At 39.7% G+C, this 18724-nt stretch overlaps 1 protein-coding gene across 1 annotated transcript in view; it reads right to left on the bottom strand.

Moving 5' to 3' along the window:
* LOC308137179 (contactin-associated protein-like 4) overlaps positions 1-18724 on the bottom strand; it is a gene marked incomplete at both ends in the record, with an annotated part of 104882 nt that overhangs the window by 52660 nt on the left and 33498 nt on the right. Inside the window, 3 exons of the mRNA XM_080505756.1 lie at positions 10168-10371; positions 11713-11860; positions 16519-16712. Coding sequence (XP_080361882.1) covers positions 10168-10371; positions 11713-11860; positions 16519-16712 — 546 coding nt within the window. The remainder of the gene's footprint in view (positions 1-10167; positions 10372-11712; positions 11861-16518; positions 16713-18724) is intronic.

Raw genomic sequence — 18724 nt, 5'->3', positions numbered from 1 at the left:
CGTGATAAATGATGATGCTACAAAGTGGTAGCAGGACATAATTGATGACAGAATCAACCCTGGTGGATCTAACTGTGTATCGCAGGACATTCTGGGAGGGAAAAAGGTGTTCTGCCGATCAAACGATGCCCAGAAGAAGGGAAAAGATGGCATTAATTATGAAGAGAACTTTCTTTCTGACAGAACAATGAGGGGCCTCATGTATGAAGGTTGCTTATGCACAAAACGTGTCCTGAAGGAACCATACCCGACTTCTCATACAAACTTTGTGATCTAAAAAACAGAACATATGTGTGCGTGTGTGTGTGTGTGGGGGGGGGGGCTAGATTTATTTCATACATTTTATGTTTTAATGTCATCACATATCAGACTCATGGATCCACGTAATCATAAACAGCCAAGCCTGCAGTGATATCGATGTGTTCCTTTATTGAACCATTACTACTGAATTACAAGGATGCAGGATTCTTTCTGCTTCCTTGTGCAGGATTCTCTGGCCAGCCTGACTCAGCTGCTGCTGGACGCCTGCCACAGTCTGCTGACATGTTGTCAGGAACTGGTCTGGGGGAATAACCTTATCACACATCCCCTACCAGCCAAAGAGTCCTGTGTCCGGGGTCGACTTGGAAAGCAACTTCAGCCTGAGAACACCAAAAGTCTCAGAAACACAATCATGTTACACCACAGTAACTGCTTAATTTATCCAGACTGGATGGACTAATATTTAATCTTCTTGTGTGAAGCTCAAGGGTTTGCACTCGACATCAGTTTCCCATTTTTTTGGAGGAGTCTGTTGTTTCAGACAGTTCCTTGAGGCAATATTCATCTCAACACATTCTGTGTGCTTATCCATCACAGCTCCTCACTCAGAGCCTTATGCCTCACAGAACATAAGGCTTGGATAGCTGGTTCACATATACCAGCATCAACAATGCAGAAGGCTTGCTTATTGTAGAAAGTCAATGTAAAATCAACTTCTGTATAGATCATTCAACTTTATGGTAAAACTGTTCAGGTGTTCCAGTGAGCCGGCTGCAGTTCAGAGCCTTCCAATCCCTGAAAATAGTTTGTGAAGCAAATTAATTCCAAGGTAGACCCTGAGCTTTAAGGGAGGTAAAATCATACATCAAGCAATGATAAAAAAATAAAATCTCACTTTCAAGGCTTTATGAGTTGATACCCTCAGCCCTCTCAGTTCTCAAATTCTAACTGGGTGTTGTCACACACAAAAAAGTGATCCTCCACGTTGGTGAATATGACACCGCCTCAGCTTTTGTGGAAAGGGATCAAGTATACAATGAAAACAGCAAATTGCATACAGCTTTCTGGATGTATGTCATTTTCTGAGCAGCTTCGAACAGCAGAAAGCACATGATTGTCCTAAAGTCACACGCACACATGCACACACTGTCTATCTTTGCTTTTTCAGGCTCCTCTAAAGCTCTTATGAGTGTGTTTAGGACAGAAACTCCTGGATACTCAACACACATCGCCGTAGACAAAGTGAAAGTCTGTGCAAATGTAACAGTGATCACCACAGTTTTACATTTTCTCTGCAAACTGGCACAGTTTGTCCTGAGAGATTCATTTCAACAGCACTGCTCAAATGCCTGGGGATCATATCCTTGCAGCTTCTGTCACTGTGTGCAAAGACCACAAACATGATTGTGTTGACGTTTTTTGATTGTAACATGGTTAATGCTTTGTACAACCTGTCGAAAAATGTTGGGATGATATATTAACATGTCACCTACAAATTTTATGCACAACAAAATACAGACTTCAAATTATGAGTCTTTTTTTGTGTGTTTTTTCTTTCATAAGATTCTTTTTGCAGAATGGTTCAGCTTCATGTCTGATACGTGCTGCTCTGGTTGCTTTTTTACATACTGGTGTTGTGTTACTGACTCTGTGAAGACCGAATTGCCAAGTACTTTAAAGGAGATTTAATTGATTTTTCTAATCCAATTACCAGTGGTTGAATTTCCATGTTGCTCTGACAAGTGTTCTTTAGCAAGACACTGAACCCTAGTTTGCTCCCAACGGTGGGCAAACACTTTGTAGGGCAGCTGTCACCACTGTGATGTGAGTGTGTGCTCCAGTTGGTGAATGTGACTAATGGTGGAAAGTGTGATGAGACTGCAGAAGCAGAAAATGTGTTACCTGAGTAATTCATTTTTTCAAGGAAATTGTAAAACTTTAAGCATCTGTGATTTCCAGATCAGTGCATCCCGTTTTTTTCATTCAGATTACATATCACATATGCAACATATTCTTTTTTTTAACTTTAGGATTGACACACAAAACCAGAAAACAACAGTGCCAGCATGGGTTGAATAATGCAAGCATAGAGAAAAAAAGAAGGTCCTCCACTTAACATGCAGCTTGCCAGGCATGCCTCTCTGATGCCATCCTAATTTATTCAGCAATACTTAACACCATCCGTCCAGAGCTCAGCGGAGCAGGACACAGTGGCCCTCAGTGTATTTGCTGTTGCGTATTACAGTGTCCTGGTGATGCTTCAGAACTGAACAGAATTATGAAGCAGCGGGGTACATTACAGCACACTGACATTTTGATAAATGTAAAGCATAGAGGAAATGGGATGCTTTTGGATAGCAGACATAAATCTTAATGAGCCGGTCAGTTTATTCCAACTGCTTGGACAGCCACAGGCAGACAGAGTGGGTCTAATATCTCACTGTATTTATTTGTTTGCCTGTCTTATCTGCTCTTGTTGGCCTGTCGGCAGTGTTGTTGCCATTCAGCCGGTTAATAATTCTAATAAGAAAGCCATTGGTTCCGGTTGAGCTTCATGTTTGCATGTTTACAAGCAATATGTAAAAACCAATGCTCAGTGTTGATGAGCACAATCCATGTTTAGCTCTTCTCTCTGCTGTTGTTTTGTCATGATGTGACAGGATCAGGTTGTCAAATGGGGGAAAGATAAGTAAGAGAGTGTTGTTCACTGTCCTATGAAAATAATGTGCAACCTTTCAGGTATTATGTTTGGTTTGAGATTGTCTTGCCTTGCCTTGCCTTGTCTTCTCTTCTTCCCTGACAGTGGAAGGAGCATACTGTGGCACAGGGTGAATGCTCTAAATTACTCTTTCTGCAGGCTGCAAACTCTTGGGAGACTAAGAGGAGGGAAGGAAGGGAGACTTGGTGAGGGAGAGGGGGATAAAGGAAGAAAAGCATGCACCTAAAAAAGCTACTGAAAAAAAAAACCGTTGTCGTAGACAACATATAAGAAAATCTATGATATAGCACAATGTAGAAACAGAAAAGATCAGATAAAGAAAGGGTGAGGGGCAAAAACAGAAACAAAGTTGTCATGAGGGAAGAAAAACTCACAGTATCAACACTGAGGCAGAACATTGTCTTCCGATGACAGTCACTTTCCCAAATCACCACAGTTCAAACTAATCTCTGCACTGTTACAACAGCCTGTGTATATTTACAATTCTCAGCCTCACAGAGTTTCGTTTGCACTTTGTTGAATATCAACTGCAGTCGAGCAGTGAAATGTGACAGGCGTCACTCAGGGAGCTGGTGTCAGACTGATGGCTTTTGCAGATGACACCTCTCTGCAGTTGACATACCCCAGACAATACCACCAGGGAAATAATAGTCTTTCACCCCTTCCCAACAAGGGGGGATTGAACAGTCTTCTGCTTTTATTATGGGGATGTAGAAATGAAGTGTCAGAAGGAGGACAGGGTGAGAGTGTGGGATGGATAGAATCAGAGAGAGAAATACACCAGCTGAAAACAAACAAATTCAGACTTATTTTCGGGGGAAATATAAAGGGTGCGGATCAGGGATTTCTGTGCGTGTGCATGCTTGTGAAGTAAGATACTGAAAGAAATGTTTGTACTAAATGAGAGAGACGTTTTCCCGAGATCAATATGACAATATAATGCAGCTCTGTTTGCTAAACATTTGGCCCTGAAATACTAACAATTATGCTCATAAACAGATCAAGACAAACAGCAAACTGATTACAAAAGAATAATACAATAGGGTATGTTTAGAAGTTACACAAAAGAGAGCAGAAATTATGTCTGTTTAAAGAGATGTGGGTTAGATTAATATGAAGTACTGATCTGAAGACATTCAGGCTGTTTGCAGGTTGTTGCAGGTTGCCATTTTTATCTGCAGATCATCAAGATATATTTATATATTGTATATTATACAGCCTTAGACCTGCCTATATGTCTTGAGTAAGGACAAATTTAGTTTAAAATGTTATTTTTTAATATTATTTATTAACTAAGATTGAGAATGTAACAGCAGGCCAACTCTCTCACCGAGCTCAGATCATCTGAAACTGCTATTTTGAGCATTAAAATGAGTTCACTGAACTCTGATATCCTTCACAGGTACCAGATGTGAATCCAACAGTGTACCTTAGGGATATGGAGGGACGACATTTTTACTCCATGAACGTGGAAACAGAAGTAAGTAAGTAAGTAACAAAGTAACATTTATCTATATAGCACTTTTCACGATCAAAAAGCCACAACGTGCTTCACAACACAGTTAAAAACAAATATGCAAGCAGCGGTTTTAGACCAAAATCTTGCCAATGTTTCCAGCACCCTTTTCAACCTCTGCCACCGCGGCAGTGTTATAGTGTATAGACGGTGTTAAAAAACAAAATAAAACTACAAATCACTGAAACACTGAAACGTTCTTTGCAGCAACATTTAAGTCAGATCAACAGTAATGTCGTTGCAAAGAGCAGATACTCAGAAGCCTGGCTCTCTATAGGCAACTCCACATGAACTCTTGAATCTTATGCTCACACGTTTTGCATGTAGTTCTCCTAACACCCCAAACATCTTGACTTATTATGTTAAAAATATTCAGATAACATATGATTAAAAACAACAGAATGCAGTTGGTGGTAAATGTCAGAATCAGCTTTATGTCACTGTTTTCACTGTGTCTTGTTAACAACCCAGTATTTAGGCTCTGTGTTGCCAGTGAAATAGTGCTCCCCAGATCATCTTGTTACTTGTACCCTGTTCATGCCTGGAATCCCTCTCGCCTGTTTTTAAACATTGTTTTTGCTTCATTTTGATATGATCTCTCGCTCTTGTGATCCTACTTCAAGCTGACTGTCTTTTGAATAAACACTGTCCGAGAACTGTGTCCCCAATTCTGAGTTCACATGCCAACATTTTCAATGAGTGAAAATACAACATTGTTTTTCAGTTCCCATCGATTATCTCACCCTAGAACAAAACACAGCTTTATTATCAGAGAAAGCTTCGTATTTCAAAACATATTTTAAGTCGAACCTTTTTTTTTTATTATTCCTGGTAGAAAAGTGCAATCCTAGTTATAAAGTGAAGAGAAAAACCTTCAGTCTTTGCAAAAGTAGAACAAATGGCGAGCTGAGAGATACTCCAGCTCTCGCTGCTGGAGTATCTGGCATGGCGTGGGTCATAAGAGGTTTGCCATATGGTAATAATATGATGACCTGGCAGCCCAACAACACCTCAGGTTTAACCTCATTTACACACACACACACACACACACACACACACACACACACACACACACACACACACACACACACACACACACACACACACACACACACACACACACACACCCTATGCCCCCATGATGCTTGAGTCGGTGCAAGCACAGACCACCGTGTTATGTGGTGCCAGCCCACTGTGCTCCACACAGTTCATCCCTTACAAATGTTGCCTGTATCCATCCCAGATTAAAAGAGAGAGAATCATAGAGAGGACGTCAAGCTGAGTGAGAACCAGCTTGAAATACAGAGACTGGCTAAAACTCGGGGAGTGTCTGGGAAAACAAAAACAAGTCAGTAATAAAACTCGTAAAATGTGTTTTTTTTCTCTCCTCGTGCAGCCAGTCGACAACACCACTGTACTTGCTTCTTCATGCCTGAACCGATGAAATGTCACAATTATAACTTGTACTTCGTTCGGTTAGTTTTGCCAGCAGAACTGGTGGAAACATGAATAAACCAACACACTTTGCAGCGAGCTAGCAGGCATACGCAGAAAGAAGAATTCTTCCCCTGACTTTCCTTAATTTTAATCAGCAGTCTGACAAAATCACATCTAACAAACACGCAAGTGAATCAGCAGATGGATGTAGACCAACTAGAAGCTCACACCGTTTCATTATGGGGACAAAATGCTCTACATATTGAATTCCATATATAGAGATGCGATGCTAGGAACTATGAAGCCTGAGTGGGAGCATAATTATAGTGTACGAATCAAGCATTAAAATGACATTTTTCAAAGCGGTAAACACGAAGGAATGGAAAGACAGAGCTGCAAAGTTTATTGGCAAGACGCCCAAATGAACTTGAAAAATACTCATTTAAATTCAAATATTGAAAGTTTCTGCCTCCCGACAGCACAGAGCCTCAATGTCTGTCCGAGACACTGCAGCAATCCCCAAAACCTAACTGCTGTCTGTTACTATAAAAAAAAAAAAAAATGTTATCACAGTGATGGGAGGTGTGTAATTGGATCAAATATGAGGCTTTAAGGGGAAAAAGCAGAGAGTTATCATATACGGGAAATTGTTTTGACAAAACAAAAAGTCATCACAGCACAGAGTACCTTTCAGAAGACAAAAGAAAGATTTTGTATTTTGAAAAACCAAACTAGTTTATGAGACATAAAATGCAGAAAATTACAATCCATCTCTCTTTAAATACCTCAACGTAATTAAAATGTCTATCCTGTCATGTTTAGTTTATCTGGGATAAGAGCATTTGGTGAGATATTGACTAGAGAAATAAAGCTTGACATATCTTACAAAATGTGGAGACAGAGGAAAAATCTCCACAACCTGTTGCATAAAAGTAAGATTTTGGAGAGTGAAAAAAGCTTCAAGCCTTGAACTGCATTTAGTATTGCATGGTGACAATTTCTTAGAAAACTTTGAAAATTGAAGAACTTTATCTGCATGGTACATTACACTCTGGAAAGTCATAGGTTAGAATGACTGAAATCTTCTCAGGTACTGGGTACGGTTGCATTGTAGGTGCAAATTAAAGCAAAAGAACATTGTGAACTAAAAGGGACATTCAGTGTTCCAATAAAATATAACTGCAACTTGTGGTCTCTTTGAAGAACATGTTGGACCATTTTGATGATGATTAACACAGAGCGATCTATTCCTGGGAGATACATAAAAATAAAATCACTGTTTCTTTCATAATACTTATATTTTCACCATTAAATTTATGAGGCAGACCAAATATGATGGATTTATCGAAATGGTGCACATGAGAAAAATAACAGAATCTTATACAACAAACATTCTGTCCATCCTTTGGTCTTTGATCCCACCTTTTTCAGTTCCTGGTCATGAGCCACTGGAGCTGATCCCAGCTAAGGTACATTCAGTTTATATCAATTCAACATAGTGGAAACATACCAAAACAATCACATGTACAGCCAAATTTATGTCATGAATTAACCTAATATAAATGTTTACTATTGCAAGAAAGCTCATGACAGTTCCAGAGAAAACCCATAAGTAAACATGCAAACAACAAGCAGATTTGAACCCTTTGATGTGAGAGCGTCAATCACTATGCCAGCCTCTAAATTATTATGTCAAGTACCTCTCCAAGAGGACATACTGGACATTTCCGTGTCATGTTTCTTAACTGACAACTTGGATAAGCTCCAGCGCCCATAACCTTAGTCTGGATAAAGCAAGTGTAGGAGCCACTTTTGTGTTTTATTTGTTTTGTTGTTTATTTATTCATGATTCTGTGTTCGCCTGTAACCTCGATTTATGAGTAGGTTTTATGTTCACCCACTAGGTGGCGCTGGGGCAAGGTTATAAAGCCTTCAGGTAATTGACGCCAGGCGTGCAGGAGGTGGAGAGCAAACAGTTTCTGGAACGAGTCAGGGAGGCAGGTCAGGGTGAGCGGCGAAGTCCGAGGAAAAGTTTATTTGGTTTTATATGGAATTCAATATTGTGCTGAATAGGCGATGATGGGTATCGACTGCTGTAATCTGATGACAAATAAATTGGTCATATCCAAAGACAAATCACACTTTGGACCTTGGATCATTGTTTCCCCAGTAAACGCGTCAAAACCAGTAACCCGTCCTCATCAGGGCGGACTTTCAGTTGGTTAAGGTGCCGCGACATTTATGTTCAAAAACCCTGCTCAGTGAACTGGACAGACTCGCTAGAAACTCAGGCTGAGTAGAGTAGAGATAACAGGCATCAATTTGTTCGACTTGTGGAAAAAAACATTAATGGATTGATATATGCAGACGCCTCACACCTCGGACACAAACTCTTCAAACTCCTCCCCTCCGGCAGTCGGTACAGATCACTGTTCGCCAAAACAACCCGCCACAAGAAGTTTCTTCCCCCAGGCTGTCACTCTGATGAACACTACTTATAGTCACAGATTGTCAGACCTGCTGCTGCGAAATAACCTTGAACTAACCGTCACTGTGGCTGGGCCTATCATATATTATTTATTTTTAAGGACCATCTACGCCACTCTATTTTGTAAATACTTATTACCTTATGTTACTCATCATTAGTTGCACTACTCACCACTGCACTGTTGTACATTATCTTATTTAGCCCTGGGCATATTAGTCTAATTACTTGTTTATATTTTTGCTTACTGTTATTATTAATGTTTACACTTGTACAGTTTGCACAGTTTGTTCATACTGAAGCCAAATTCCTTGTATGTAAAACATTATTGGCCAATAAAGCTGATTCTGATTTTGATTCTGATTCTGATATCCAAGGACAAGCTGCGCATTGGACATTGATCATTGTTGTTCTTTACACACTTTTGAAACCAAGCTACCCGTTCTCACCAGAGCGGACTTCAAATTAGTTCAAGTGCCACGACAGCAAGTGTCTAAAATGGATTGAATTCATTATATATTTATTTTTGTTTTTCCCCCCAAAAAAATAGGTTTCCAATGATACGACGGCTCACAGTGTGACAGGAGGACAAACAGACAGAGATGTGAGTCGTTTCACACACTCAGTACAGCAGGACGAAGAAACTGCTGCTGAGCTTTGAACTTGCCTCCCAAAAGAGGCTCATTAGTGAGCTTGGCTGCTAATGCTAGCTCTAGCAGTTTGGCATCCTGTGTCCTCGGTGGAACGTCAACGTCACTGTTTCAAGTGATGAACAAAGACTGTTCCCTGGCCGTGTCAGCACAGGTCCACAAGTGTTGGGGGGATCTCCCATGACAACGGTTTCCTCACCTTGTGCTGACGACCTGATTCTCCCCACAGTTTTCATTTTTAACTTTTGAGAATGTTTGTTCCTTGCTATGGTCCCAAATGTGTCAGCAGTGCTATCCTGTTGCTGCAGCCTATTAGAATTATTTTCTCAAAGCTTTTCAGAGAGGACACAACATTAAAAGCCTTTATTGAGCTGATCGAGTTAATGAGATATTGTATTTCACATTCATTGATTAAACCTGAGAATTATTTTATCTGACTGCGTTTCGGTTTTGACCATTTTTGGGGGGGTGACATTTAAAGCCTTTGAGCAGGTCGTTAACAACACCAGCACCTGTAGCTGGCTTGTCATTCCCTCGGTATCATCACAGTCAATGTTTCTTGCAAAACTTGAATCACATCCAACAGGCTACTGTTTCTGAGTCCGCCATGCTGTCATTCGACAAAACACTGGGATTTCAAAATAATGCTATCTTTAAACTGACATGCAACTCGGTCATTGGTTGAAGGGACGTGTCATCAAGTTACTTTGACTGTGACTTGGTGAAGCAGCGTATCTCTTGTAATTTTAACCCGGGTCGGTCGTCAGTGTGGAACGATCAAAATGACAATGCATTACAGACCCAGGACCACTTTTCAGGAGAAAAACCCGTCTTAAGCTCAAACCAATATGACATTATGTTTCACATTCTGGACTTTGAGATAACATGGCACGCTCGAAACAAACTACATAAAACAAAACCTTGGCAGTGGCAAGTTGCAAATAACTTTCGGTGAATCATGCAAATAACTAACAATGGAAACTAAATATAATTTTCATTACAATTGGTAAAGTGAAATTATCTTTTTTACCTAGCCTCAGTGCACACTGAAAATATTCAATAAGGCATCAATTTCAGACTTAGGAGTTCAGTGGCCTACCTTGTTGGTGGTAAAGCAACAGCTTTCCTTTCTCCAGCACCAGACTGAGGCTGTGATCTCTTTGTCCTTCCGCATGAAACAGGGTCCCAGAGTTTCTCAAGGTTTTAAACTTCAGAGAAATTGTCTCCATCGCAGTCCAACTCGGCCTGCCGTTCACTCTGTAGACGAGGCTGCTTCTGCCGTGAAAGCTTGCGACATCTGACGCTTCAAAGTACACATAGAAGCAGAAGACCATTTACTTAAATGTCATATAATGTGCTAAAGTATTCTAAAATATTGAATTATGTATGAATTGCCTGTTCAAACCATCCACAGAATAATAATTGTAAGGGTTTCATGCAACCACTGAAGCACGGTCCAAAGTATCAAACACCACTCAAGTTTCTAAATATAGATTTCCTGCTCTTTACTAATGACTAATGACACAATGGTACAATCATTGCCAATAGCTGTTCAGTAAGTAGATTTAGTTTCATAATATTCACTACCCTCTTGACCTGAATTGTACTTCTTCCCTGGCTCATGGTTTTCTTTGAAGTCTCATCAAAGCAACACCAGACATGTGTATCAAACGAAATAAACAATAGAAACATACAACAAAAATGTCCTAAACTAAATACTGATGTTTAGTTCAGGACATTTATGAAGAGTAAGGTTGTTGGTATTACTTTAGAAGTGAAGTGCTTGCATTTTATTATTATATACGCTAGGCTAAGCTACATTTTGTTTTGCTTCCATTTCTTGTTGCATTCTGTACAAATAAAGTGTGGATATTGTACTTTCCACAAATCAAAAAAAACAAAAGCAAACAGATTCATGTGTGTGATATTATTGTTACAGTTTCAACAGCAACAATGTGCTTTGCTTGTTTCTCATTATGTAATTATTTTGAGGAAGCTGCAAAACCTAAGTCTCTTCAACTATTTACATTACAGCGTTGTCATCAAGGTTGGTTTCTCGTCACATTTATTCAAATACAGTCAGTAAACCCAAAATTCTGTGTTTTTCTTGAAATGCTTGAACTCGCTTTGGCGTGTAAACCAGAAGTGTGAGAACGCCAGTGATTTGTTTTAATATTACATTTAGTATAAATCATCTCTTTCAAAAACCAAACAAAGAAGTTCTAGTCCTTAAAACTAACCGCTCGTATTATAATGTATCCTATGAGGACATGTGTCTGATGTGTTCTCCTGAGTGAACCACAATTCATAGAATGGCCACAATATAACAAAGTGACTGAAAATATCAGTATCAGTCATGTGGAAAAAATAGAAAACAGTGGTTCAAGCTATTTGTGTTATAACTGCGGGACAGAAATGCTTTGTTCATGTTTCAGTGGGGAACAACAAATTTCAATATAATTTCATGCAGCTTTGATATGTGATCAAAGTCACAGTGCCGCTGTTACGCAGTGAATGATTATAGTAACAATGTATGCTATGGAAAAAACTAAAATATTACTGAAACTCCAGACGCATTCTCAACAAATTTACGATGTCATATTGACTTTTTGGAGCAGAAGTTGCAGCCTGAGAGCAGACTTACTGTATCGACATCCGTATATTTCTAGTCTGAGTCCAATCCTCCCAGTGGGGTTCCAGTCAAGTGGGATCAAACGAAGATAGCGAGCAATTACAGGCTGCTGCAGCTTGTACTGGACCACAGTGTCGGCGTTGCTGTTGCCTGGAAATGCCTGCACAAGCAAAATTACAAGTTAGTTGGCTTCTTCTTGTACATCCAGCTGTTCTTTTGCCGCTTGTTGCAGAGAGTGGTTCTCCTTGTTAGAGGAGTGCAGATGATCAAAATCTCTTTGTAGTACACAAGCCTGGGGTTCCTCAGACTGGACCATTAGGTATTAAATATGTAGGTTGAGGGTTATAATCAAGATGTCTACAAAGTCAATTTATTCCTTTTCAAAAGTCCTCTCATATTCTTTGGACCAATCTTTGAAATCCATGACAAAATGTAGTTTAAGCTGATGGGAGCACATTTTCACTGAAAGGGTTAAAACATGTACCATTAGTACTTAGAGAAATGTATAGCTAGTGTGGAAAAAAAAAAGTCTATCTAACCTTCTTGATCCTGGACACTCTTTCTGCATTTTGAAACTTCAAGCTCACCGAGGCCATCGATCCTGACTGCTGATAAAGTCGCTCCCTCTCCCCAAACTCTGACCAGTGATCAATAACTCTGGGACTCTTCGGCCTCCATTCCAATCCTCCCTAAAAGACTAATGGCTTCTTCTATTTTATCCCCAATCAGCTACCTGTGGGAATCATGCACTTGTTCCTGTTGTTGACAGGCTCCCACATGTAAAGAAAATACAAGATGCATTTGGGGTGAGTTGTGTTTAAGTGTGGGCCTTTGCTTGTGTCTGTCCTCCTTACTCAAAAGCGTGTGTGTGTGTGTGTGTGTGTGTGTGTGTGTGAGAGAGAGAGAGAGAGAGAGAGAGAGTATGCTGAGTGTATACTGATGTGGCTACAGGAGTGAAATTGGCTTCCCTGGCACTGCATAATTGTGATCTCAGTGCCGTCTTCAGCACTTTGAAGGGCTGAGCCGGCTGGCCAGCGGAGCGTTAAGCTCAACAAATGGCTCTGTTTCCTGCTGAGGAGGCCGGGGAGAGCAGCATCTCATTTACTTGCCTGAGCATCTTTGAAATATGTGTAGCCTCTGACAAGTCTTCAGTCAATGGAATGGAGGTGGGCTGAGAATGAGACGAAGATGAGGAGGGAGGGGTGATAAAATGAGAAAGAATCCGTAACAGTGGCTGAATAACTTAGTCGGTACCCCCCAAAAAAAACCCAGATGATGATAATACAGTTTAAGCTTGTGCTTTTATTTTTCTTTGGTAAATATGCCACAAAAATGCAAATCACCTCCAAAAAAGGTCCTTAGTGACAGGAAGGTCTGAGTAATTAGTGAAGTTTATTTTGTTATCGAATCTTTTATCATTACCAACAACTGAATTTTGTCATTCAACATAATTTGATCAGCTTTTGCACCTTCAGCATCTGTGACAAGTTACTGTCAAACAAAATTGTATTTCTTTTGATGAAGTGAATGACCCGTACATCATCTGGGACAGTCATTTAGACGTGAGAACTCAACACTGGGTTTCCCTGCTACACTTTCCCTCTCACTGTTTCATTATTATATCACCTTGTCATTGCAGAGGCTACAGGTATCGAGCCAGTTTAGTTGAATTCAGAAGGTAGTTTAATCATATTTTATCATATTTAATTAGGTGCTTTCATCACTTGGAAAAAAAAAACCATGTCTCAGTATTTGTTACAAAAACAAGCTTTTTCAAATGAATCATAACTCCATAAACAGACTTTCACATGTTTACACAACAAAATCATGTTGGGGGTTTTACATGTCTGAATATAACAGAAGGATTGTTTCTATAACTTATTGTTGGTCTCAGAGCCTGTGTTCTGGCTACATGTGCAGCCATGAGGTTATATAAACACTTCAATGTTTTGGTGATACATAAATTTGTTGTTGCACATTTTGCACACAGCCATGCTCTTCTCTATGCTTTCATTCAACAGTTTTAATACCAAATACTTCCACTGACCGAGCCTCATGGCAGCAAACTACTCTCATTTGTTTCACCTAACATCTTGTCAAATTCAGTCACTCTCCACACAGTGATTTGTTGTCTGATGCTTCTCATGCATCAGTATCATTGCCTGCTAGGACCTGCCAGAAAAAAGGATGAGGAATTGGCTTGCAAACTAGCAATTCATTGAAGTAAACAAATAGTTACTGTCAGCTGGAACAAAGCCAGAACAAATCAACAACCCTGCTTTCTGCCACCTCCCCGGATGACCGCCACCGACCAAATCCCTGACCTGGGCCAGCACAGCTGACAACCTTCAACTTTTCACTTCATTTCCATTGAGAACAAGATATAACACTGAACACATTGAACATAATAGTGTCACAAGAGTATGATCCGTATGGTGGAAACTGATTATTCAGGTGCACTGGAAAATGTTCCATGTTGGCGCGTATAACTGATTACGGTAGATCCATATATTTTTTTATGTTTTCTGTCATTAAGTGATAGAAATAAAACAGGTTACATTATCAGCCATAGTTCAAATGTGAATCCGTTTAAATCATGTCTTATACAGTTGAATGCAGCTTAGGGGTGATCATGTGTGATTGTGTGAGGGCAGTCTATTTCATTTCTTAGCTGTCGCACTAATTTGTCTGTCTGTCTGTCTGTCTGTCTGTCTGTCTGTCTGTCTGTCTTGCTCTGCCTGACTCTTGGTCTCTCTTCAACATATTTTTTGTGCAGTTTTACCTCTTCAGACCAGATTTTGGGAGAGGTTTCACATCTCAATCTCATTATTTGTTTATACGTATACATATGCATGTATTGTATGTATATGCATATTTTCTTGTGACTGAATTCCAAAATTATACTAAAATTGACTAAATGACACTGGCGCAGGGACCATGACAGTGACTACACATCTTCAAAAAGATGAGCTATTATTTTTTCCCACTTTTCATCCAAACAAAGCAGTGAAATATGTTTCAAATGTAGTATAAAGTTTGCAATGCGCAGTATATGCCGGTACAGTACACATTTTCATGTGTGTCCACTGACAAAAGTTGTCGATAGTACTGAAAGTACCATACCCACCCCTAGCAGGAGCTACAATGACGAGTGTCACTCTCGACAAACTCCTTATATTTTAACTAGTTCATTGGCCGTATAAACTCAAATGTTGTTGTTCGCCGCATTCCATCAATCTTCTGAACAATGAAAAACATACAACTCTAAAAGTGTATAACTGAATTGATTTGATGAAACAGACACCTTGAAACTGCAAAACATTGTACTAAATTGTTTAACGTTTCAAAAAATGAGAAGAGAGGGGAGTGCATGATACATCAGGGACTGATGTTAGAGAGAAGATGATACTACTTTTTGCTGTTTGTAGAGTAAATTGCTTCCCGATAGAGAATCCAAGCTGCTTTGGTAACATGTGAAGCTGTGTAACACTCCAGTGTTATATCCAGATGATCTGGATCTACACATTTCAGGCTGAGTGTCAAATTCACAAGTTCTTAAGCTGCGAAAAGTCACACTCACTCTTTTTATCAATAATCCAAAAGGCTTTGGAGAGCTTGTATCCCGCTCAAAGGAATAATCATAAAACGAGTTGTATTGCAATGAAAAGTTGTTCTTTAGGCTGTAATGAGAAGGCAGCACCTTCCTCTACAAAGCAGGCAAGAGATGCTTGAATGCTGCTGAACTATCTAATGTTGATTAGTAAGTGAGCGGTTTCCTGTCATTTCAACAAAAGCAGTTGGCCTGGTGCTGATAAGTCATTTTGTTGACCAGTTTTTGTTTTTTTTAAGAAAAGATCCTGAAACATGCAAAGCAACGACAATTCAAAGGTACTCAAGTCCTCCTGCCATGTGCCCTGCTGACCCCCCCCCTTATTTGAATGGCTCACAGGTCAGTGATCATTCTGCAGTTTTGCAAGCCAGTGATGGACATTTTTGCTGCTGCAGGAATTAAAGCTGTGACTTTTTCTACTGTACCAAGTCTTTTGAACAACAGCACTACGCCAGCCTCCTGTCATTGGAGGTTAAACTCTTTGACAGTAGCTCCATACCCCTAGACAGAAAACTGCCCCGATTCTTTTCATTGTTCCATCTATTATTAATACAGGGTGAAAGACTCCTTGTGAGTCAACTTGCTGCTGCAGGCAGTACCAATCCCCACTGATAATGTAAAATATGTCCATGACAGTGAGGCCACATGTATTTTAGTTCAAGTTGATTTAACCTCTCCAGCAAACCTCAATTGTCTGTTTCTGACACAATGATACAGTTGATATAAAATTGATATAAGCATGCCATTTCTCGTCCATGAACACCAAACTGTGAGCACTTTGTGTGTTTCAAAGGTAAGTCTTTGCTTTCACTTTGCAAAGGAAATTATTCTGCAAAAAAAATTTATATTGTATTCCTTTGCTAATAATAACACAGTTTACGATTGTCTGGCAGCTGACAATGCCATTAAACACAAAAAACAACAAAACAAAATCCTATAGAAGAAACAACATCAAATAAAATAAATAAAGGTTCTGCATTAACGTGAAAATTAGAAACCTGTCTCCACATTTAAAAACATATTGTATGTGCTTTGATCACAGGACTCTTTTAAAAGCTGTCTATGTGGAAGAGCAGAATAATAATCTTTCAACTGGAAGCACCTCGAGGTCAAAAATGATATCAGCATGGCAGATTACCATGAATTCAACACAGTTGGCCACAACCCCCGGACCAGTTCTAAGTATATAATTAAAATGATAAACCTACCCCTAAGCTGTCTTCCTGCCGATGTTGCCTCCAGTTGTGTCCCGTATCACTGAACATCAACAGGTAGGCGGTCAGCCAGTCTGAGCTGCCATAGCGACCCTGCGTGGCCACAGCAGTGATTTGGGTTCGCCTGCCCAGGTCCACCTGCAACCACTGGTATCTGTCTGAGACGAGGGGGGACCAGCCTCCAGCTCCTACACGGGGGTACAGTGATGAAAACAACGAGTTAACGAAAAGACGTGCCAATGTTTGTATAACTGATGTAATATGATGATCGTTCATGTTGTTAAGATATACAGTCACATTGTGAGGATGTAATAGTCACATAATTGGTTTTCAAAACAATTCATTCAAAACAGCCGCAGACCAAAAGACAAACTGCACCAAATGAAATGTAACTGATCACATTTAAATCTGTTTGAAGCCTAAACTTCACACTTCTAAATACACAGTTTGGAACTGATATTTGTTGAGACCTGAATTTTAAGTGAGCCAGTCATAGTCTTATGTATTCATCCAATTGGCTTCTTGTAATGTCCACAGAAAAATGGCGAGGGACTCCCAGACATATGGATGGTCCCCAATTCATCTTCCACAGAGAAACGTTCCAAATCATAGAATGAACGTAAGTCCTATTACTATTGAGTTTTCATGAGGACACTTACCATACAAAACTCACACCAGCCAGGCGCCATCAAATCAGAAAAAAGCTGTTACTTTCATATTAACACGGCTGATCATTTCACTGTCCGAGTGCTGCTTCATCTTGAAATCACAGTGAAGCGAGCTTACAGCTCCCCTCCTTTGAAACCTGGACCATTTTCTTACACAAGCTGCTACAGCTGTAACCTAGGTAACCTTGTACTGTCTTGTGCAAGTAAGGATTCACCTTTAGTAACAGATGCTTTACTGTCAATGCATCTCTAAATTCAGATTTGTTGTTAATGTGAACAAAGCTGTACTCCTGTTGAGATGTGCATTCGCTGAGCTTCCAGTGCCGTGGGGATGAACTTTAGGGCTGATTCACTCATTAAGTTCCTCTGAAGATACATCGGTTAGTTTGATGAAGATGGCTTGTGCACACACATTATTTTGATCAGTTTGAAGGTACTTTGGTCCCTGGTCCCATTACCCTGCATTACTGTTAATTTGCTGTTTGCTGTCCTTTGTTTTGTTCTTTGTGCGGCAGACAGCCTTTACCTATAAGTCTGGTCCTGCAGCCAGGTTTTGCTTTCTGCTATTAAGGAGTTTTCTGCCCATTCTCTCCACTGTTATAAGAACTTATTGTTGGTTTATTTCTCAAAATGTAATCACCATCTCATGTGTGAGGAGATGACACTGTTGTGACTGGGGTTGTTTAAATCAAGTTGAATTTAACTGAGATGAATACAGTATTTCCTCAATGACATAAAATTAGGCAATAAGCTAAAAATTTGTCCTGGGTTCATTGTAGTAAAATAAATATATCCTGACAGTGGAAGACAAAACTCGCATGCAATTGCTTCACAAATACAAAAATGCATTAGACACTGGGGCACTACAGTCTTCTTGAAGTCTTCACAACTGAGTATCAGATTCTGGACGGTTAATACATGTGTTCTTGATTTTATTGGACCACCAAGTTTGATAAAATACGACAGAATGCGGTGGAGTTCTGTACAACATCGTAAAACATTTAACAATCCAATCTTTCATGAATGCGTGCTCATGCAAAAAATAAAAATCACTAAGCTGCTGCTGCATTGGTGTTTTCTACGGCAATATGAGGTGTATGATCATGTGTTCAGGGGGAGCTTGCTCCATTTTTGTCCTGACAACAGCTGTTGCAACAGCTGGAGCAGACGTCCAGGGATGTATGAAATTAACTCTCGCTGTCTTCATATTGCAGCTAAACAAAAGTTGGTCCCATCAGCACTGTTGGATGTCAAACCAAAACTTTTTTTTTTATTTCTTTCTAAATGGTAAAGTAGCTGAATAGAATTGTTAATGACGTTGTAGAAAGTAATCTAAACTAAATAAAACAATCATACAGAAAAACTTTGACATATCTAACGCATGTTCTAAAAGTCTCAAGTAATCTTCCAGATTTGCACATCTGTACACTTTTTTCCTCTTTTTCAGTTTTTCTTTCTTTCTGACAAGCAGTAATAACTTCTTGTACGCCAAAGAATCAACTCATGTTAAATAATAAACAATGTTTCAAACA

The sequence above is a fragment of the Blennius ocellaris genome (genome assembly GCF_963422515.1).
Source record: "Blennius ocellaris genome assembly, chromosome: 12".
NCBI classification, from domain to species: Eukaryota; Metazoa; Chordata; class Actinopteri; order Blenniiformes; family Blenniidae; genus Blennius; species Blennius ocellaris.
This window is presented reverse-complemented; position numbering and strand designations above follow the sequence as displayed.